At 30.4% G+C, this 22,217-nt stretch overlaps 2 protein-coding genes across 16 annotated transcripts in view; both read right to left on the reverse strand.

The window, feature by feature from the left end:
• Window positions 1-229: 229 nt before the first annotated feature.
• On the reverse strand, window positions 230-15,728 carry LOC141454111 (lutropin-choriogonadotropic hormone receptor-like). Of its 6 annotated transcripts, none has more exons than XM_074127963.1 (19): window positions 15,588-15,728; window positions 13,584-13,762; window positions 13,362-13,455; window positions 9,947-10,050; window positions 9,709-9,859; window positions 9,029-9,103; window positions 7,990-8,064; window positions 7,627-7,701; window positions 7,478-7,543; window positions 7,313-7,381; window positions 6,325-6,399; window positions 6,098-6,215; window positions 4,617-4,700; window positions 4,271-4,421; window positions 4,043-4,166; window positions 2,540-2,832; window positions 1,496-1,721; window positions 530-910; window positions 230-434 (listed from the first exon to the last, which is right to left on the reverse strand). In XM_074127963.1, the coding sequence occupies exons 4-19, from the start codon at window positions 9,966-9,968 to the stop codon at window positions 329-331; spliced, it is 2,091 nt and encodes a 696-aa protein (XP_073984064.1). In that variant the 5' UTR covers window positions 9,969-10,050; window positions 13,362-13,455; window positions 13,584-13,762; window positions 15,588-15,728; the 3' UTR covers window positions 230-328. The 6 variants fall into 6 exon arrangements, with proteins under 6 accessions (XP_073984064.1, XP_073984065.1, XP_073984069.1 ...); XM_074127964.1 differs by lacking the exon at window positions 15,588-15,728 and adding an exon at window positions 15,063-15,081; XM_074127968.1 differs by lacking the exon at window positions 15,588-15,728 and having other exon boundaries at window positions 7,627-7,698; window positions 13,584-13,820.
• Window positions 15,729-16,468: 740 nt separating this feature from the next.
• Window positions 16,469-22,217, reverse strand: part of Dus1 (Dihydrouridine synthase 1) — a 104,030-nt gene continuing 98,281 nt past the window's right edge. For all 10 annotated transcript variants that reach the window (XM_074127970.1, XM_074127975.1, XM_074127973.1 and 7 more), the window contains 7 exons: window positions 21,561-21,720; window positions 20,587-20,782; window positions 20,255-20,503; window positions 20,024-20,169; window positions 19,305-19,423; window positions 19,057-19,227; window positions 16,469-17,592 (listed from right to left, as the gene is read on the reverse strand). In XM_074127970.1, coding sequence (XP_073984071.1) covers window positions 17,428-17,592; window positions 19,057-19,227; window positions 19,305-19,423; window positions 20,024-20,169; window positions 20,255-20,503; window positions 20,587-20,782; window positions 21,561-21,720 — 1,206 coding nt within the window. In that variant the 3' untranslated portion in view covers window positions 16,469-17,427. The remainder of the gene's footprint in view (window positions 17,593-19,056; window positions 19,228-19,304; window positions 19,424-20,023; window positions 20,170-20,254; window positions 20,504-20,586; window positions 20,783-21,560; window positions 21,721-22,217) is intronic.

Raw genomic sequence — 22,217 nt, forward strand, 5'->3', positions numbered from 1 at the left:
TTAAATTTAAATTTGAAGTACAAACAAGTTCACTTGATGTTTTATCAACTTACGTTCTTAACTCATAAATATCAAAGATCATCCAGATGTTTGATGGGAATCTTAATTATTAGGTAGGACTGTTTTACCTATGCTTCTTTACCTACATCAGTTAGGTTCTGTTTGAATGCATATCTGCAGAAATCCATTTCCTAAAGAGTATCAAGATAAATAATTTTAGAAATTTACATTATTTTCTTTGAAATGATTTATTACCAAAAAATTATACAAATAGTTTTAGTTACAGATGAAATAAAAATCTGTTGGTTTTTTACAATTTGTCTTAAAGTTATAAACAGGTATCGGAAGTCAATGGTGTAGCTGGAGTACCATTGCACGTTGGCCTAGAATATCCAACTTTATATCTTTGGGCATATCGCGTACATAATCCATGTCTGAAAATCAATATTATTTTAATGTTGAATCAACAAAAAAAAAATTTAACAAAAACTATATAAAATGCAGCATATTAACTATTTATTTAACCAACCTTGACAGTAACAGTATAAAATCTCTTCTGAACTGTTTGGTCAATATTGCATATAGGTATGGATTTGCGCATGAATTTATTGGATAGATGAATACTAGCAAGATTTTCGATTGGGTAACATTGATCAATGGATAGCCAGAAACGGCAGTTAAAGAGAAAAATGCCACCGGAGCCCAACATGCTAGATTTGTCAATACCAACACAGTAATCTTTCTGGCAACGTTCCCTTCACTACGCGAATGTCTTGTTTCGTACGACAATGACATGTAGATCTGTATGTAGCACACGCACATGACGATAAAGGCTAAAGCCGCTCCACCCAACAATATTAGAATGTACCCTACAGAAAGGTAATCATGAGTGTCCATTGGCAAGCATATACTGAAATAAAAGTAATCCATTAATTTCTAAAAGTATTTAATAATATACGCATTACTTATTATATTTAGAAGAATAGATGCTTAGGAGAAATGGTATCATGCTGTAAGAATGTGAGCATTGTAGACAAAAAAAATTATCTTTACATTGTATAAGGTTTTTATAAAATTAGATTAGAAGAATAATTTAAGAAAAGAACAGAAATTAAAGAGAAATTGATAACCTGAACAATTTTACCAGAAGAATATAGAAAATGACTTTAACTAATAATTATTGTGCGTAAAACTTATATTTTGTGCGTAAAAGAAAATGTAAGTATATAAGGGGTGTAAAATACACGGATTGATATAGTAGCTGAAGAAAATATGATTTACATACAATAGCGGATTATTATTGTCGGAGGACAGAAAAAAAAACTTATATTTGCAAATTTAATTTGATTTCTGGAATAATAAGAGATCACAGATCAAAGAAGTCAACAAAAATCACGGTAGGGATTGCAAAAAAGTATGAAGGAGACGACTATGTTGCGGGAAAGTTTCGAATGGCCAAAGATAAAACCTACAACCACTCCCTACCCTATCTTACCTTGTAGCAGAATAACTGCTGATACCCAGAAGTGGTAGGGCCGCCATTATAATAGAATATAACCAACCCACAGACATTATACGACAAGCTCTGGATATATTCAGTAGCGGAGAATACAAAGCATGCCTTATTGCAAACCATCTTTCAATAGTTAACAAGGAAAGAGTGAACAATGACAGCTGACTGCTGAACACTGTCAGGAAACCTGCTATTTGACATCCTGCACCTGAAAATATAATATTAGTTTAGAACAATTAAATTAGTTAATAGAATTAGGCAAAGTAAAATTTTGTGCAGATCGTTGGGTTCGTCCCCTAATTCAAGTACTTCAGACTTAATTATTAATTAAGGTTTTCAAATAAATAATAATAATAATAATAATAATAATAATAATAAGACACTTTATTGAAAATAATTACAAACTTTAGAATTGAAAACAAAACAAAAGCGTATACGGCTTGGTAATCCGTCAGCCGGATTTTCAAATAAATATTGAAGGTATCAAATGAAAAGTTTTAACTTTTAAATTTTAATAAAAGTAAATTAAAGTTATAACAACAAGATGTCAACCGAACCATTCAATTTCGACTAAAATAGGTTTATCAATTGTGATGGACAATTTTAATTTAAACATTAATATTTGTGAATTAACACTCGAAGAATTAGTTATCTGACAAGGCTGATATCAGATAGACAGAGATGAGGTTTCACCGACAAGTCAAAGACAAGATCAAGAGACCGTATCAGAAACAACTCTATTAGATCCACATTAAAATGCAAACTGCTTTTCCGATTAATGGAAAGAGCATAATGGAGATGGTTTATTTTAGTCAACTCCGACAACGAGAAAGGATAATTTGGATAGATGATGTAAACAACGGGAAACAAGAAAAGAGGAATAGGCTGATGGCTAGAATCTTAAAATGTTGGCGCTGGCCAAAGAGACAAACAACGTTTCTTGTTTTGGTGACACTCTACATCGTAAGGTTGAGGATTATTTTTTTTTTTTAAGCCAATAAGAGAAAGAAATCACACTGAACTCACCTAATTGCCAAGCGGCAGCATAATTGAAATATTCATCCACGGATACAAGGTCCATTATCGCCAGCAGTAGTAAGTATATAGCCATGGAGAGATCTGCTGTAGCCAGATGGGACATCAACATCCTCGGCAATGAACGATCGTGCGATGTGGTAGCCAGCACTAACAGTACTGTAGTGTTCCCTAGTAGTGCTGTGGTCAGCACGATCCACACAGATATCCTCAGCCATACCCAGGATAGCATATCTTCACATGGGTTCAATGGGTCAGCCACTGGCCAGCAACGTACTTTGCTCCTGGTTTTTTACGGCACGAGTATATATTTGTTTGTTTTTGTTTTTTGATTGAGTTTTTTTTCATGTTATATTTCAGTTAAACTGCTGGGTTATCTGAAATTGGTAATATATTGTGGGCGTTTTATGAATAGCTTGTTAACAAATAGTTGGTAATCTTTTTTAATACAACTACACGCAATGTATTTAGGTTCGGATCAGACGTGGTCACTTCAGACAGTGTTTGTGCCACTGTTGTCGAATGCAAAAAGAAGCTGCATCTTCTTGTGAAACAAGAAAATTATTTATTAAAACAGAACGCTCCAGGGTTAAACGAAATTGAGTCATGATTAATTTAGACATAAGAATTATTCATGATTAAATTTTGCCTAACCGGAGCAGACTAAAGTGTTCCTATTTTAACCTTAAGAGTGACAACATCTCAAGAACCCTTAATTTCTGAGCTTCATTGCGATCATTGCTGCATCATCAAAAACAAATGATCACTCCTGAAGCCTACCATTATCCACACATTTCAATTTAATTACAAAAAAAAAAGGAGATTAAAACCAAATCAGTGATTTTCAAAGTAAATCCAGATTAGTAACAAAAAAAAAAATCAATTGTAGGCGTAGCACATCTAAACGACTGTACTTTCTGAGATTATTTTCGATTCCGAATTCTGATATGTCGAAAATCTTTTGATTTTTTTTAGAACGCAATTTCAGAAACAAAGGGAAAAAATCAGTTTGTGGAATTGTGTTCGTACGAGATAATAGTCTTGATTGACATCTTCAGAGTTTGGACTCACCAAAAACAACATCGAAATGCATAGATAGAAGTAATGTTTTAATCCTAAGAACTATTACATTATGGGAATGGGAGGTTTCTTTTGCTAATAATTGTGGTTACAGGCCAAAGATTAAAGTTCTGGGACAAATTATTGAAGAACGCTGGGAATATTCGAAAAAAAATGCAATTTCAGTTTTGTACTGTCATTTTCGAGAGAATGGTACTGCACATTATATGCTTTTGGCTATTTAACACTTTTTTTTGGGAATTCGTAGGAATATTCTATGAACCTAACAAAACACTAATCATTCAACTTAGAACTAGAGTAGGGATTTCATTTATAACCGAGAATACATTCTGAAGTTTTGAAAACCACTGGGTTTAAAAAGGTCTAAAATCAAGTTTATTTACAAACAACCAAGATTATAATTTTTACACTTGCCTCTTTGTTAGATTCCCACAGGTAACATGAACTTTAGTATTTGGTAATTCTGCAGACTGGTTATGAAACATTTCGTGAATCATGTGTTCTTCATCATTATCGAAATGAAATCTCCACATATCTTCTTTTTTTTTCAGTAGAGAAGAATGATGATAAGTGAAAACGTATGTGTACAAACAGGCAAATGTTAGGCAATAAATTTCATTATAATAAAATAACAATGTTTACCTTCTGTATAATTCTGTTTGAAAATTGTATGATTGTGAGTTCCAGCTTCAATATAATCATGTTCAAATTCTCTAAATCCACCATCATCAATACTTCTTGCTTTTCTCTCAACACTATTACTACAAAATTTTCTCATAGCTTCTAAGTATTTCTGTTCAAAATAAAATAAACATTTTAAAGATTTACTATTATTAGAGATCTCCCAGAGGTAACTATCCAGAGATGGTCATTTAGTCAGAATTCTGTCCGGAGGCCGGCCAGAATGAATAAGGACGCTTTGATCCGGCGATAACTTCTAATGTTAACACTTTAAATTAAATTAAAAAAATAAATAAAATATTCACACCTGGTGTCTGGCGGGATCATGTCTTTCTGGATAATGAAACGCACAACAATGGAAGAAATAGGTGAGATATGCCTTCTTTAGATGCTGAAACAAATAGATTTTTTTTTTTTTGAGTTAATTTCGAAATTTTACAAAGTAAAATAATATAACTTCTTTTAATTATTATTTAATAATGTAAATTGAATAGAAACAGTGCTAAATCATCGGTAAAACCTTAAAATCACTAATTTTTTCAAAGGAAAAGATCCTTAATATTTGTCTAGAAATTACAACTTAATGACGACAAACATATTGCAACCTCCATGCAACCCTATTGAAAAGGTTATTCAAAATGGCCAAAGCCTTCATGAGCGATTGAAGAAACGAATACATCCAATTCTGCTTTAGCACAAACTTTTTTTACACTATTTTGATTAAATACGAATAGGAAAAAAAACTAATTTTTTTTCACCATTTTGATTTAACAAGATTGACCCAAATTCTAAGAAGAAATTTTTGCTTTGCTTTTATTTTTATAACTGCGACATTAGAGACGAAGAATTTAATGGAGAGATAGAAACCTATCTAACAGTTCGAGACAGAAATATACTTATTTCTTCATCCAAGCTCCGTACTGATCACGAATTTAAAAAAAATGAGCACTACATTACATCAAACGACCTTTATTCGTACATCCTAATAAGATTTAATTATTTAAAATAGAGTTCCGCAACCGATGTGCTACGGCACTTTCACTTCTTGCCTCTGTTCGAGTTTCAATGAGCATATTCTTAGTTTCTTTGAATTTTGGGTTCTTCTTCGAAATATCTTCGAATGCTGATTCCAACTGCCGACACACTTCATTTTGAGCTGTTGAGAAGAGGAGATATGTTGCCATCAACGATTGCCAGCGCCTTCCTAGGGTTTCATTGGAGAGCTGGGCAGGCAGTTACCTGGTGTTACTAGGGGATTTACGTTATCTAGCATCCTTCCAGTTTCAATGAATTTGGGCATTCTTCAAAATAACATGGATGGAATTCAAAGAAAAGCTTATATTGGCACAACATATGAGAAGACATCCCTGACTGCCGGCTACCGATACTCTTTCTAAAAAACCTGGGTGAAAGTTTAATCATTCAAGCTACAGGTTGAGTACATACACGAGAGTAGTAGTAAAACTCGTTAATAAATACAACAAAAAACAAGAAAAAATTGTTAAAGAAGGGAATTTCGAAGGACGATTGTAACACTTTAGCATAAAGCACAAAATAACTGAATTTATGCGTAAAAAAAAAGTTTAGAAAATGTTCTGCAAGAAACTGGGAACTTTTAGGCGTGCCGAACGAAGTGAAATATAGAATTTGGTAATTTGGCAAATTGAAAAAAGGTTGCGAAACTCTAATTTGAAGGAATCTAATGTTAAAATGATACAGGAATAAAACCTGCAGTTTTCTAGATCAAAGGACAGAAAATAATAATAATAAAAAATACAGTGTGCATACGGTAAGATCGTAGATGGAAGGGATAGTTTTCAAAGAAGGAGTATTTGTAATTACAAGTACTTCTAATTCCTCTAGGCCAGAAGTAGGTAAATACTGTATCGCTGTTTCAGACAGATCTCTAAAACAAAGCAAGACAAATCTTTTTATCTATCTTTTAATCTATAAAATGTTTTAAAATTAATGGATATACATAAATTGCAATTTTAAAGCATAGTAATAATACTTACAAATCTCTCAAACTTTTAAGCCCACTAAAAGCGTCCTTAGATAGATCCTTCAGAAATCTGTTGCCTCGGAAACTTCTGAAAAAAAAAAAAAAAAATCTATCATGAACAATCATACAATTACACACATTTTTTTCTAACCTTAATTACAAAATTAAATCAATTTTTGAAACCTGAAGTTACATCTGAACCTAACTGAAATAGATGGGTAAACTTGTAAAGTAAGTTTCAAACCAAGGTAAAAGGTTAAAAGTTATTAAAAACTTTTTGGCAAGTACAACAATACAATTAAAACCTGTACTTCGACACAGTTTTTTAAAGAAGAGCTTATCTTCACCTCTGTCTCCCTGCTTAAATTAGTACCCAGAAAAAAATAAAGTAATAGACGTACATTTATGTAGTGTACGTACTATGTTTAAAAAAAATTAATAGAACCATTTTTGGAAAAAAAATAAGAAAAAGCTGAAAAATATTTTCAGAAAAGTTGCATTTACAATTAGTCAACCCGGTTTGCAACAAATTTTTAATCTTAATTTAATTCTTTTTTAACATAGTTATGAATTCACTTAAAAGATTTTTAAAGAGCATTTGCTTTTCTGGAAAAAATTTCTCAAATAAAAATTATTTTTCTATAAGTAAGGGCCATAAGTATACCAAAAATTAAAGAAACTCGTTAGAATCTTTTTTGAGAAAACATAACAAAAAAAAATGATTGAGTAAAGAGGCACTTCTGAATGAACATAAACCCAACATAGAATTTGAGTTTTCTGTAATTTTCCGTTCTTGAGTAATTCTGAGTACTCTCATTGAAAAAAATGGTGAAAATCACTTATATTCTCAAGACTATAAAATATTTATTAAAGAAGAGAGTTCAAAATTGAAAACTGGCTCGAACATTTTCCTTACGCGGGATTTAAAAAATAAATAAATAAATAAAAAATATATATCTAGACGTTTGTAACATAAATTAGAAAAATCTATATCTATTTACAGTTTTCCAATCTGTGATCCTTCAAATGCCCAACCTTGTATAGTTGTTATTCTATTATAATCCAGAAATCTGAAACATAAACAAACAAAAGTTATTTTAAGAGACGTGGATTTGTAAATAATAGTGTCTACATAAACTCAATCCAAATTATGTGAAATCTCTTACAATTGTTCAGTGGTTATAGCAATATTATTAGATTCCAATGTCTCTATCATGTTGCTCTCAAAATCTCTGGAATTTTTTTTTTTTTTTTTGTAAATTATAATATTCTGTATAATTGAGTAATATTCAGTTGATAATAAAAATTTACTTACACAATATGTAGTGGTCTTATTTTGCCCAAATCCTTAATTTTAGGCAATCGACGAAGAAACGTGTGAACAATTCTTCTAGAAGAGGAAATTTGTGTTATTAACCTTATTATTGAAATAATTATTGACGAAATTGATATTATTTGAGCTGTAAGATACTGCAAATATTCCGGAATATTTATTTCCTTCTTCAGAGCAGAAAATGAGGGACATTACATTGAATAAGAAGAAGCAAATTTAATAAAATGTTTTGCATTTTTTAGCCTTAAATACTGAACTGTAACATGAATTATAATTTATTATCTAAATTAAATTACTTTTCAAAATAATTATGGCAATGAATTTTATTTACACATGCGTACTCACAACAATTTTATTTGAGGCATTTCATCCAAAGCTCCGTCTTCAATGTGAGTCAAATGATTCATACGTATGATTGCTCTAGATGAAAAAAAAGAAATGAAAATAATCGAAAACTACAATTTTTAAAACTGGCACTGTTACTATTAAGAGAATTTGCTAATTTAAATACTATCTCAAAGAATAACAAAGCTCTACACAAGAAACCATCTAGTAATCATAATAGGTGTTTCAAACAAAAGTATCCCAATTTTAAAGACATTTAATTCTAAATGCTAATAGTCAAGGAATAATTTTTAAAATCTTATGAGATTTGACCTCGACGAAAAGTTATAAAAATGTTGTAGGCATGTAATATACAAATGAATTAGGCAAAATCACTGGATAAGTTTAAATTGGATTGTCGAAGTTAAGACGAAGTTTTTAAGCCTAAAGAATCAAGTAGTCATCATTCTTATTGTAGCCCGAAACTACTATAGATGCCTGGACATTACAGATTCAAAAAAACAGTACCTTCTTGTTAAACCTATAACTTTATGACAGGGATGTCAAACTCAATTAAAACACGGGCCAATTGGTGCTACAGGCAAGATTCACGATAGGCACAACACATTTACATTTTATTATAATCTTTTTTTTTTACTCGAAACTTGCCATTGCTTTTCTCGTACCAGTTTTGCTATATATGGATTCAAAGAGTGAGAACATAAGAATATATTTTGGAATTCCTACTTCTTTTTGTCTCATCATTCTAGAATTCCACTTAGAGTGGCAGACATATCGCTTCCATACGTCGCCGGAACTGGAACAGCGTGTTTATACACGCCCGCAGGCCTCCAGGTAAGGCACTGGGCCACGTATGTACTCGTCTTCAGTAGCTAAAGGGTTAACGAGGGAGGGAATTGTGGGTACGGCATTGCCTTGATGTCCCATAAGCGATATTTCCTTCGTAACAATTTTTTCTATTTTCATTTTATTTCAGAACATTATGGGCCACAAAAAATTAACTCAGGGGCCGCATACAGCTTTAATAATTAATACTTACAACTCCAACAAAGATTCTTTGTAATTCCTCAAAGAAGTCGTAGATATATTTTTCATAGTTCCGTAAGCAACTGATCTGAAATTATAATGAACTAAACTTAAAATTTGGCCAAAAAATTTATGATAAAAATAATCTGATAAAAACGGGGGGACGGAAGCTCATAAATTAATACCAACATTTCACCAATTAAATACAAAATAATCACAAAAAGAATCTAATCTTAATTTTCTTCGAATCGACAATCGCTCAGACTTTTGCAGTAAAATTGAATATTGATAGTAAAACATCTTCATTCTGGCTATTAATTGTACGAACTTTATTACTTCCCATTCTAAATCATTTTCTATACGATCAAACTTATTGTCAATAAAAATTGATGAATAAATGCATAAAAATAAATAGATTCATTCTCATCATACTTGAAGCTTCACTTCAATATCATTGCCAATATCAACGGATAATGGCGATACTATTGACCAAGTAGGGTACGCTCACTGTTCCCTGGATACCATTTGACAGCTGATTAATTATTAACACAGATTTGTCAAACTTCTAAAAACCACTTTTTCATAAACAAGGGAACCGTTAAACGTGTACAATTGCAATCTTCCTCTAGCGTAAAAAAAAAAAATAAATAAATAAATCAATAATTGGCATAAAAAAAAAAGTTTAACACTTACAAAACCTGAACATCACCATCAGCTAAATGATTTGGTAAATCAGGAACATTCCCTTCACATGTGCAACTTGTCAGATTGTCTCTCACATTGCAAAGACACTCTTGTACATTGCAATACACATTTGGCAAGCTTAAAATTAGTACTGTGAATCCTAAAAATTTTAGCAATAGTTTTTTTTCTGAATAGTAATTAAAAAAAAAAGCCATGTTTAAAAAAGAAAATGTAAAATATTATTCACCTAATCTTAGTTTGAACTTCATATTTTCTTTTAATGTAAAAAAAGATATGCTAATACGACATTTCCTTGAGCACAACTACAAAGCAATCTTATTGCTAATTAATCTGAAAGCGTAAATATTAATTAAAGATTACATCACAAAGATATAACAATCATGGAAAAAAAAAGTTTTGTTTATCAATTTCACAATTATTAACCAAAAAAAAAGAGAAAAAAGTGTCTTTGTTACCATCTAATAAATAAGTTCAGTGTTTATCCTGTGTCATCTTAACAGTAATGAAATGTAAACACATAAACATGTTAGATAAAGAGGCACAAGTATGTAACTGACTGCAAAACTTGTGATTGTCCTATTAATAAAGCCTATTTAACTTGTCAACACAATAATCTATTTAGAAAAATATTTGCTTGTACGTTATGTCATTTTAAAAAACAGACAATTAACACAAGTTATTCTAATTGCAAAAAAACAGAAGAAACAAAAATAAAAATAGGAAAACCTCATAATAATTCTTAACAGTAGATTCTCGTTGAACAGATCTAATTAAGAGTAATATGTGACACTATTCTTCAAGGCTGTTTCCATTTCTATCGAGCAGCGCCACTTATACTAGCTTACGTTTAATGAAGTTTATTATTATTTGTTTTTTAAAATTTAGAGTGAAGACTCATGCGATATTATCTTACTATACAGTACTCACTGTAGTAACTAATCTTCTGAGCATTCCATTAAATACAAACTGTTGGTAACTTATTTCATTCACTTGTAAAACTTATAGGTGTAAAAAATATAGAACACACAGAAAAGAGAAAAATCACGGGCATGAGTTCTAAAAGAAATCCTTAAAGAAATTCGCATTTCTCAACTCAGCAACTCATTTAATCCTATTTATATGTGATAAGGGTACTGAGGGAAAAAATTCCAATCGCTACTTCCTCAAAGTCCTTCCCAGAGGGATAATTACAATAATTGGAACAGGCGAAACGAGATGTTATGAGACCCAATAGCGGAGATTATGGTAATCCCCAGTACCACACTAAAAGGCAACCAAAAGGAGTCATCCACCAAACATAAAGGTAGAATGTTTGGAGGAAGGAATGCCAACACATAGCGATATACCAAACTGCTGTTCCCCTTTTTTTTCCTAGCAATTCTCTAGCCATAGCCCAATCAGAGGCACCAGACAACTCTTATCTAAAGATGGATGTTTCTAAGTTTTTTTTGAATGAAATTTCGTAAATCCGTAAATCATTATTTAAACAAACCAACGATAAGTTCCTACAATTTCATAGTAAAGGTGAAACTATACTTAAAGAAAAAAATTCTATCGTGTAAGAAAATTATTCCAATTATATTACTGGAGAAAAGCAGTTTGTGGAGTGATTGATTGAAATCTACAATTTTTGTCTCCAAAATGACAATAAGATATCGAAATTTATGAAATATCCATTCAGCCTTGAATTTAGTTGAATTTACCTATTCACATCTCTTTGCTAATTGAAACTGAACTGGTTTTTCTCTTAAATTGCAGCCCAACAGTCTATTAAATCATTTTAAATAACATCACTTGTTTTTACCAACGAATTTGTTTTAATTTTGAGACCTTTGAACACAAATATGTGTGAATATAAGGTCATCATAGTTCGAAAATGGAAAAATCGTAGAAAGTACGTATTTGATGTTATGTATTAGTCAATTTCCTTGGACATCTTTACTTGTAAAAAAAAAAAAACCTTTAAAATAGCATGAGAACGCCAACTATTGATACGGAAGGGTTCCCACAATACTTCAAAGAATCTGAGCGATGCTGCAGCACAAAACCCATTCAGCTCCTACAAGTGGAGGGCCATTCGAAGATCAATCACATTTTTATATTATTGGAAAACGAATATTATGTACTTTCGGAAGAGCTAACTGCTACATGGAGTGTTTAGCCGTATAAAAGTCCACGCCAAAAGTCTTAACTTCTATTTGCTACACTCTCTTATCACATACCAGAAATTGATGTATTACATTAATCTCTGATAAAAGTAAATTAATTTGACTTCTAAACTAAAGTGTTTAAACAAGGTGAATGTTATGATTAATTTTGTCATATGTTATGTTACAAGGAAAGAAAATAAAGGAAAAAAATGACAGATAATTGAAGCTTGATTTTTTTTTTAAATAGAAACCTTTCAGACTTTTTTTTTAATCACTTCAAAATAAATTTTTGAACTTCGGAAACTTGTATTAAAAAAAAAATACACATAAGATAAGAATTGAGAAATCATATGGGACGAATTTTGTGGAAAAATAGGCTCTTACTCATAATGCGAGTAAAAAAACAGTTAAATAGAACCTTGGCTTTTTTGGCCAAAAACACAATTACTATGTTATCAGTTTAACAATAAAATACAAGTAATTTATATGCAATATTCGTGTTTTTTTTTTGTATTGTTTTTTTAATAATTCATATTTCTTATCTGTATGCAAACATTGAGGAGAATAAACAGCTCTGTGGTAAAAAGAAACGCGAGAATAAATAATTATTTGCCTGAAATAACAAACGTAACTTTTAAGTAACATTTAATGATTCTCTCTTGTCGCAATTTACATAATGCAATTTTTTAATTTTCACTTTAAACCTAAACTGTGAGAGAAACAATAAATCACAAAATTTATTTAGCACTTCAACTCAATAGATTTATAACTTATTTGAAATTTTACCAACACATTTAATTACCATTAATATAGCAGGTAATTGCCACTCATCAATATATTTGATTGCACTTTTTGCAGAGGGCAGCTTAACTAGCATCTCCCCCTTAAGAAGTATTTTTCTGGGAAAATGTTCAAATAAAAGTTATATGCGCTCGAACAGATGAAAAGAAGAAAATCTTTGAGTATTCTTTATCGAGAAAAAATACCAGAAGAAGAAAAAATAAATTTAGTAAAGTCGTATATCGATTGACAAATTTTTGTCAATAAATTAATCAATGATTAATTTGAACATTCGCGATTTCCCGTTTTTAACTAATGCTGATCATTTCCAAAAACATGCTAATATAATTTGCAAATTGTAACTTTTTCCTTTTCGGAGGACATGAAAACGATATTTGCTGTAAAAACTTGAAATAGAAAACCTGCAAGATCACAATTCTTTCTTTAACTAAAATTGTAACAGAAAATAGGACAGAAATAAAAGAAGTATAAATCGGTTGTATCGTAAATGTTACAACAGTTTTTCTATGCATCTCCTGCAATCACTTTATTTAAAAAAGCTTTATTTAATCTTTAGAAACTTGTTAGTTTTTTTAAAAATTGCTATGGGCACTATGTGATCAAAGTTGCAACTTAGCAACTTTTCCTAAATAAATATGAAATATTTATTTCTCCGAGCTCAAAAATGAATTAAAAATGTCATATAATTACCTTATTTTTTAAAACATTCAAACTTGTAACCAGCCCTATCTAAAAATAGAATCATTTCTTCCAATATATGCGTGTAACACGATTATTTACCTACCTAGAAATGAAAATGGAAATTCTTTTAAAATTAAGCAGAAAGAGAGAAAAAAGATACTGTAAATTACATTCAATAAACAAATTATAAAAAGGTAATCATAATAAAAATTAATCTTGAACACTACTCACTTATCATCAATACCTTTGGCCACTGATCAACATAATCTTGAACTGACTGACACTTGAATGTATTTATCTTGTTTAATTTTATATCATAAAATACATGAATCGATTCTACTTTTTTTTATATAGAGGAATATTAAGTGCTAGAATTGCACTGCTTTATCTTCTTGTGGATACTGCCGTAACTAGAAATTTAAAGTTCAATTGTTAAGACAACTCTAAGAATTAGAACGAAGAGATGGGTAGTTTATCAACTATAGTTTTAAGCAAATAGAAGCCCCGCTAATAATAAGATATGATTCAAATATTACGCTACTTTAGATTGTGCTGCTATCTAAATTTCATGGGGAAATAATATTCTACTCCTGTTATTTGAAATGAGCGAGGAAGTGGTGAGCAATTATCAATCAAGTTGGACTGTCAGTCAAGTTTGACTGGCCTCAAGTAAATATTTGTTTTAAAACCTTCTTTTCTCCAATCTTTAGTCCGTTTTTTTTTTCTAGCGATGTGTATGCACATCATTCCAAAGTTTGTAACGTAAAATTACTCTTGATTAATGCAAAACTGTTCAGACTTGAAAGAAACGTTTTCCAGGACTAATATTAAATTGACAGCTACTCTGTTTAAAGTCGTTTGCAGGGCCGGTGAAGGTATTTTGTCACCATTCTCCTGAGATTTTTCAACTTTTTTTTTTACAAATCGTTTATTTGCATGCAACCACTCTAATAACGCACTGCAAGTCGATATTCAAAGTTTTCATTAAATTAACTGTGCGTAAGATACCCCAGTACTGGTAAATTTTGTATTGACTTTTAGTGACTATAAAATATTTATATATAAAGATACAAATTAGCGAGGAAATTGGTCCAGAACAAAAAACAGTTCGGCTTTTTGCCAACGTTTCGGCAATTTTTTTTTGCCCTCTTCAGGGTGTGGCTATGTGTGTTGATTGAGTTACAGAAAACAGTTTTCTGTTTCTTCTGTGTGATTTACAATTTTTCGACACTTTCAACTATAAAAGTATCAGTATTAGCTCATGAAATTGCAACTTGATTACCTACAGCTAACTTCCAACCCACAAAACTCAATACAAGCTATATTTCCCAAAATCCCAAGGAAGAGACTAAGTTTTCCATGCTACTTAAAGAAAAGAATGTAGAAAGAAAATCTAATGGGCTAAGCTGGTTACAAGACTTTTCAATCCTTTAAATAAGTGTTGTGCCATTGAAAATAAGATCTAGCCGATTTTAGAAATTTCAATAACCAGAAAGTCTTGGTTTTGCTCTTAATATCCGTTAATATTTAGAAGGGAAATCTGCATTGTATTGCTGGACAGTAGTTATATGTATTGACATATTAAAATTATGGTTGTGGGTTTCGACTGAAACTTTAATTTAAGTAACACAGTGATTGTAGCATGCAGATTTAATGTTTCAGTCTAGGTAAACACTCAATTTTGAAATGTTTTCAAAGAAATAAACTTACCAATGTGTAAAAATCTTTCTTCTGTTAACATGAAGTTATTTTGGTATAATGCATTTGTTTTATTTATAGCATAACTTAATTAAATAAAAAAAAAAACAGAACAATGACGTCTTAATAAAAATAAACAACACTTTCATAAGACAGCATAAGCGGTTCCAAACCTAGAACCCAAAAATATAATTGTAGTTACTTCTTATTCTTTGGGTGAGAATGTAATCCGGTCTCGATAGTAAAATTAACCAAGTAAATTTGAAAAGAAAAATCTTATTAAACTTTGATAGTTTTAAAAAAGCAAAGGAAGCCTTTAATTTAAGGCGTATCAACATTTAAGATTATAGGCGCCTGGAGCTTTTTCAGTCCAACGCCGGACTCCGGACAATGATTTCTCGTTACGGACAACTCTCTCCATCACCGGACAGAGTTGTAAAAAGCTCCCAGGAAGAGAAAAGAAATGCCTAAAATTAAATTTACGTCAAACTACCTAACAAGAATTATATTTACTCTAATCTAATGTAATTAACTTACTGTATTGAGTGCCACTTATATTTATTTTCTTACGTACAAATTAATGAAGTAATCAAAGAAACGTCTACTAAAGCAAAATTTCAATTTCTATTGACTTACTACTTCCAACGTACTACTTAAACCACTGAAACAGAAATACTCAGGATTGAGTTAATAATAACTGCAGCATCTTGCAAGCGAGCACCACCGACAAAATCCGAACACATTCGGTTTAATAAAAATAAGATCTTAATGAGGTGTTAGCCGTATTGGGTACTTATCTATGTGAATTTTAAGATTGGATCATATTCTGACTTAAAATTTTTCCACTAATTACTTTCATGAAGTATCAAATGTGTACAATTGATGTAAGAAAAATTAGTCGACCTAACGGCCACCACATTGCAACAGCTGTATTACTGTTCGCAACCTTCACCTACGATTTCTTGATAAATAAAAAAATGTTTTTATATGCCATAATTTCGAATTTTATTAAAATAAAATAAAAAAAGATAATGGTATCACGAGTTTTAATTATTTTTGCCCATAGTATGTAATTTTCAGAAGTTAACATTTAGAGCGGATTCACTTTTAAAGTACTCGTGTAGTATAATATAATTGTAGACCCATATTAATATTTAACTCAGGCAAACCGAATTTAAATCAAATTTAAAATCATTTCTAAATTGTAGAATACTTGCAAATTTTGTGCTTAATATCTAATTGTTTGAAAAATTATATCGACTAAAACTGAATTTAAATGAATTTTCCAAAGAAATCAGCTTCTTCAAGCAAGTGAGGTAAACTGATGCTGAAGCCTTTTTGAAGTGAATTGCCGACCTCCGGACAGTGTAAACCCCTTCATTACCGAACAATGGACTGTTAAAGGATCCTACGAATAATTGTCATCAATTATGAATTTATTTTTATCAATAGAAACAATTCATACAACAAAAATAAATAAATGGTGTCTTCTCATCAGTTCTCTTGAAACTAATATTTTTTTAAAAAATACATTTTACACATTTTTTTGTAATGTACATTTGTTTCTTTTCGCTGCATAATTAGAGTATAAAATGAATTATTAATCTCATTTTTAATTTTGTTTCCTTTTCACAATAATTTTTAATAAGATTTCATTTATGTATTAATGAACGATAAATGTTTAAACAATTATTGTCAAACAATTTGCTATGAAACATTCTATATAAATACATGTATAATATTTATACACATCTTAATTGGTATATTTATTAAATATTCTTCAAGTTTTGAATATACATATATAAAATTGCAATACTACATTACAACAGAAATAATCAAATGATATGGTATGCAATATAATTTATTTTATATAATTTCAAAATTTAAATATCTTTGAAAACATTTTTCTACGCACAATAAAAATGTTTCTTTGATCTAATTTCATAAATTTACCGTAATTCATATTATTAATAACACATGGATGTTTCATTTAAAATAGTGTTAACTATTTTTTCTCAACTCTTTTTTTAGTATTATTTTTTAAATAAATATAATTTTGAAAATCTAAAAATGATATTTACAAAATATATAACATTTTTAATTTTTCATTTGAATTCCTGGCACTTTGACGCATAGAATACTGATGAACTTTAATTTGCTTTATGGCCGACATTAAAAGTCTTTTTCATCTTTAAAATATTGAAATTTTTAAAAATGCAGATTTAAAATTGAATAATAAATTAAAGTTTTAAAACGCTAATTTAGAAGTATCATTTTAAGAATGAGTCCGATCCTTTTAATTTTTGCGTAATATTCGTTTTCTTTTATCCAATTTTCTTTTATCTATATATTCTATACTTTTAAGAAATAAATGTCATCACCTAGTCGGCTTGTCCTGTTCGAGAACTTTCTTATCACTTAATTTTCTAGCTTTTTCACGCCTTGTTTTAATTAAAATTCCATGTCCTGGGCAATCGGCTTCTTCCAGGTAGCATTTATTACGGCAACAGGTTTTACACAGCGACGAAGTACATTTCAAACCCTATAAACAAATACAAAGTTTTATAGTCTTTCAATAAGTTTACAGAGAATAATTTTCTACATAAATGAATTAATTCTTGATCAACTATCCGAAAGAAGTAAACCAATTATTTGGAAAATATTTTCCATCCAGTAAGAATTTTATAAAAACCATTTTCATCTGCCATATTCATATACACATTCAACTAATGGATTCATACTACAATATTCAGAGCATTTATTAAAAGTATATTGTGATCATCTTATATATACGTACGAAAGCAAGGTGAACAGTTTTTAAGTCAAAATCTATATTCAAAAATGCATTTATGTTTCAATGATGTACGCTTTAAGTTCAGCAAACGCACAATATTTTTTTTTAATGAATGGATTCCATCGTTAAGTGGGATTCTGGACCTTTGGCAAAATGCCCATTTGCTGTTTTTACCTCTAAATTTGACACAAAACTTTTCCCAGTCACAAATTGCTTTAGGTGGAAACTAGGGAGGCTAAATCTAGTGAGTAGGGTGTATAAGTTCCAACTACTCGTACATCATTACCAAAGTACCACAACAATGGAAGTTGCAAAGCTTTGTACGTAGAAAAGTAATATACATTAAGGAAGAGACGAAAATAGTAAAAAATACCCGGAACATAAAGAATCAATAAGAAAGTGAACATTTTTGAATAGAACATCATCATTGCTGTTAGGTCTAATGTGTTATGAGTCCTACTATATCTTTATTTTTGCAAGCAGGCGTATTGTTATGATGTTTTTTTGCAGTCCGTCTCTTCTCATTAATTTTTTCGTCCTATTAGTCTAAGATTGTCACTTACTTAATTAGTTAATGTTTACTATGTTAATCAATAAAACGTAACCTATTTACACTTCAGATAACTCTGGCAATGACCAGAGATCAACTTAGATTTTTTCTTTTTATAAGAGGCTTAATGTTTTTTTGCAAAAAGCTTTCGTAAATTTAATTATTGATGTTAAATGCACCTGAATCCTTCTTAGGATAGACTTAAGGGGTCAGTTACTTGATTCAACTTTAACCACCACATGTTTGTAAATACCGTACACTGCCGTCATCTTTTCGATGTTTCCTTGGTTTGCACTTTTGGACGGAGGGTCCGTAACATGGATTATTCAAGAGAAATATCCCATGCTTTTATTATTGAAAAAGATGGAGCAGATTCTTATAAACCTTCACCAACTTCAAATGAATTTGTACTGGTAAGTACCAGTCTTAAGCGAAGAATTAAATGACGGCACAGCACAATATTCCTGAATTTTATTTCAACGAAATATACAACACAACGCTTCTACGAGGAAGAAAGATATTGCCAATTTTAGCCATAAATCATTAAGACTAAAATGAAAATAATCATCTTTCTTTCCAAATAAAGTTGACCCTGTTGTTGCAATTAATATATCAATAAGACCAAATTTTAATTAACCAACAAGTTGAATTATAATCATTACCCTTGGATTAGGACATTGTTTACAGATGGCCACTTCTTTTCTGCAATGAGGATTCAATGAAGTACCCCGATTATTGCAGCGAAGTAATTTCTTCAATTTCTTCTTAGATAGTCCTACAGCTTCTTGACCCTCTTCAGCTTCTCTTTTACAAGGTATACTTCCTTTACAGTTCTATAATAATGAATAATTATTCAAAATTGATTAATTTAAATAACAAGGAATCTAAAAGGAAGCAGGAAGCTCCATACTTCTTTTTCCGCTTTAGCACTTTCTTCATCTCTCTTAATCTCCATTTTCTTCATATGATCTTCTGGACTAATACGGACGTACGGTTGGCACAGCCAAGGTGGTAGTTTCAAATCATAACCTGAGGCAAATCGAATACTATTATAAAAACAACAAATGCCAAAAAAATTAATAAAGAAAAAATAACTATATAGTTTAAAAGATAAAAGTTCTTTTTAAAACGTCTCTCCCTTTAACTAAACGTTTAGGTCAAACGGGCTAAGGTTAAAAGGTTGTAGCTCCCAGAAATTTTAATGTATTCCGTTTGTAATCAAATCTCTCATTTCTCTAATATGTCGTAATTCCATTTTATTAAATTTTAACACGATCAAAATCCTGAACGTAACAAGCCTTTCACTTTTGATAATTACATAATCCATTTGAAAACAAGAATTTAGGAACGCTATGTACTATTTTAAATTTGAATGCATTTTGTAAACGCATTTAATTTATTGCTATTTTCTACCCACAAAACTGATTACTTGATAATTTACTGCAATTTTTTATGTAAATTTCAAGATATTTAAATCTAACAACTCAAGGGCAAATCTATCTATCTCAAAATAAATTCCTTACTTTGCTACAGAGCTTAGACTTGTTAAAAAAATGTAGGGATTAAAAGGTTCGTTTTAGATCTTTAACAACATATTAAAAAATAATAATTAAAACCTGAAAAACTTACTGTTCGTTGCAGAATTCCAAGGGACCAGCCCTTCATGAAGAGGTAAGTATTTTTCTTTCAGCTTTATTACTGCATTTCTGAAATCTTCTAGACCGGCACCTTTAGCTATTTCTTCCCTTAGTTCTACATTTTCCTCCAAGGCGAATCTTTATGTACACAAGTAAAAATTCAAAGCATTAATAGGCAATTAATAGTTTTTTTTTACTTTTTGTTTTAAAAAACAGTACTCACAACTGATGGAATATTTTGAATAGGTGTCCTCTAGAGTAGGATGTAGGACACGGGTATTGTTCCACTAGATCTAGATATTCCAGAGCTGGCTGCCAAGCAGGTGGATAAATTCCTTCAAAAATGTAAGGATTGTAGAGATTACCTTCGGCAGTCATTACTCCATTTACACCAGTTTCTTCAAGACATCGTTCAATATCGTACATGCATTGAATATTACCATTAGCAAACAAAGGTATCTTAACGTTTTTCCTAAACAGGGAAATTCTGTAAATAAAATAAGCATAACAAAAAGAGAATTAAAACAAAAAGAAATATAATCTCATTCAACAAACCTAACTGCTTTGATGTGTTTCCAACTGGCAATACCCGTCAATGGTCCTTTTTGTTCTCTGGTACGTCCATGAACGGTTAACATCTGACAACCAGCTCTTTCCAACATCTTAGCATATTCCACAGATTTCTCAATACATTCAAATACACGCACCTTGCAGGTCACCGGTATACTCAGTTCAGATCTTAAAGTTTTTACTGAAACACTAAAAGTATTTTAACCAAATAATATATGATATGAACATAATATATATTATATAAAAATTGTAAAGCTAATCTTAAATTAATAAGAACATTATGAATGAAATATAATGAACAAAATATAATGTTATTCTGCAGGCCTTTTTCAAGAAAATAATTATGTACTATTACACCAGTAAATCAACCATGAGAGATTTTGACTAGTAAACTTTATGCTGGATCCAAGGGGATACAAACAAAATAAAATTTGAACATCCTGGAACTTTCCGTTTTTACAAACGCCCACGCAAAGAGAGAAATTTTATGAAAAAACCTTTTCAAACTCAATAGACTTCAAACTGGAAATTTCCGATCAAAACCATGATATAGAATGTTCAATATGATCGGAAAGAAAAATAGTTAGAATAACGAGTAATACTAAAATTTATAAAAATGTATTATACAACATTAAGTAACCATTGCTTTGCCGAGAAAGATGATTATAATTTTTTACTGCCTTACTAGTAAGACTTGAATTACAACTATTTTGAATACCCACCCCAATCACTAAGTATAGAATGAGTGATTGGATCCTCAATGGAACCAATGTGTACAGTGAAGCAAGAAAGATAAAACCTCTGAGATCTTCCAAGATTTCTTGATAAACAATACGTTAATCGGAAAAAAAATGCCAGTTACTATTACAAGTTTTTAAATTTGCTTTAAAACCAATAAAGAATTTATCTTTCTGCATTCAGTTATATAACTTTAAAAATAAATTACTGAAAATACGAACTTATTTTTGTAAGAAGTTCCCAATCATCCTGTAGAAAAGCTCCATAATTGCCTCTTTTAGCTATAGCTTGAGGACATCCAAGGTTAATATCAATTGCATCACAATGAGGTTCAGCTAGTTTTGCTGCTGCCAATATTGTATTCGGATCATTTCCACAAAACTAAAGAACACAAAAAAGAGAAAACAAATTATAAATGATTGAATTTACTTTTATTATTTCAAAAATTTCTTGTAATATAAACATCCTTCTACGAGTATTTGAAATAAATATCAATTTTTTCAAATGAAAGTATCCGTTGATTTCAAAACAATCATCAAATAAATATGGAGTTCAATACTGATTGATAAGCATTAATTTCAGCTGAGAGGGGGTAAAACTATGAGCTCGGAAGGAACAACCTAACAATTCCGATTTTTCTCTTAGAATAATAGGATTAGCTCTCTGGTTAATCAATCACCATAGACTTACAAATTACAGAGATTTTTCTTTAATTCTATTAATTATTAACAAAAAAGTAGAATTGCCATATAATAAAATATGTGAATTTGCCTTTACCTAACTACTGGAGGAACCTACATAGAAAACCGAACTTAACAAGATTCCCAGTTCAACAAAACTGGTAGCAGTAGTACAACCTATCCACTGCCAAATAGACA

This window comes from Rhodnius prolixus, unplaced genomic scaffold (assembly GCF_049639745.1).
Source record: "Rhodnius prolixus isolate KJV_2025 unplaced genomic scaffold, Rpr scaffold_9, whole genome shotgun sequence".
Taxonomy (NCBI): Eukaryota; Metazoa; Arthropoda; class Insecta; order Hemiptera; family Reduviidae; genus Rhodnius; species Rhodnius prolixus.

Bases quoted from the DNA above. Each gene is read 5' to 3' on its own strand.
- LOC141454111 (XM_074127963.1), bottom strand. From the start codon at position 9,968: ATGAAGTTCAAACTAAGATTAG. The intron at 9,860-9,946 runs GTGAATAATATT...TAAAATTTTTAG, and splicing joins GAAGTTCAAACTAAGATTAG to GATTCACAGTACTAATTTTA. The intron at 4,422-4,616 runs GTGTGAATATTT...TATTTTGAACAG, and splicing joins ATGATCCCGCCAGACACCAG to AAATACTTAGAAGCTATGAG.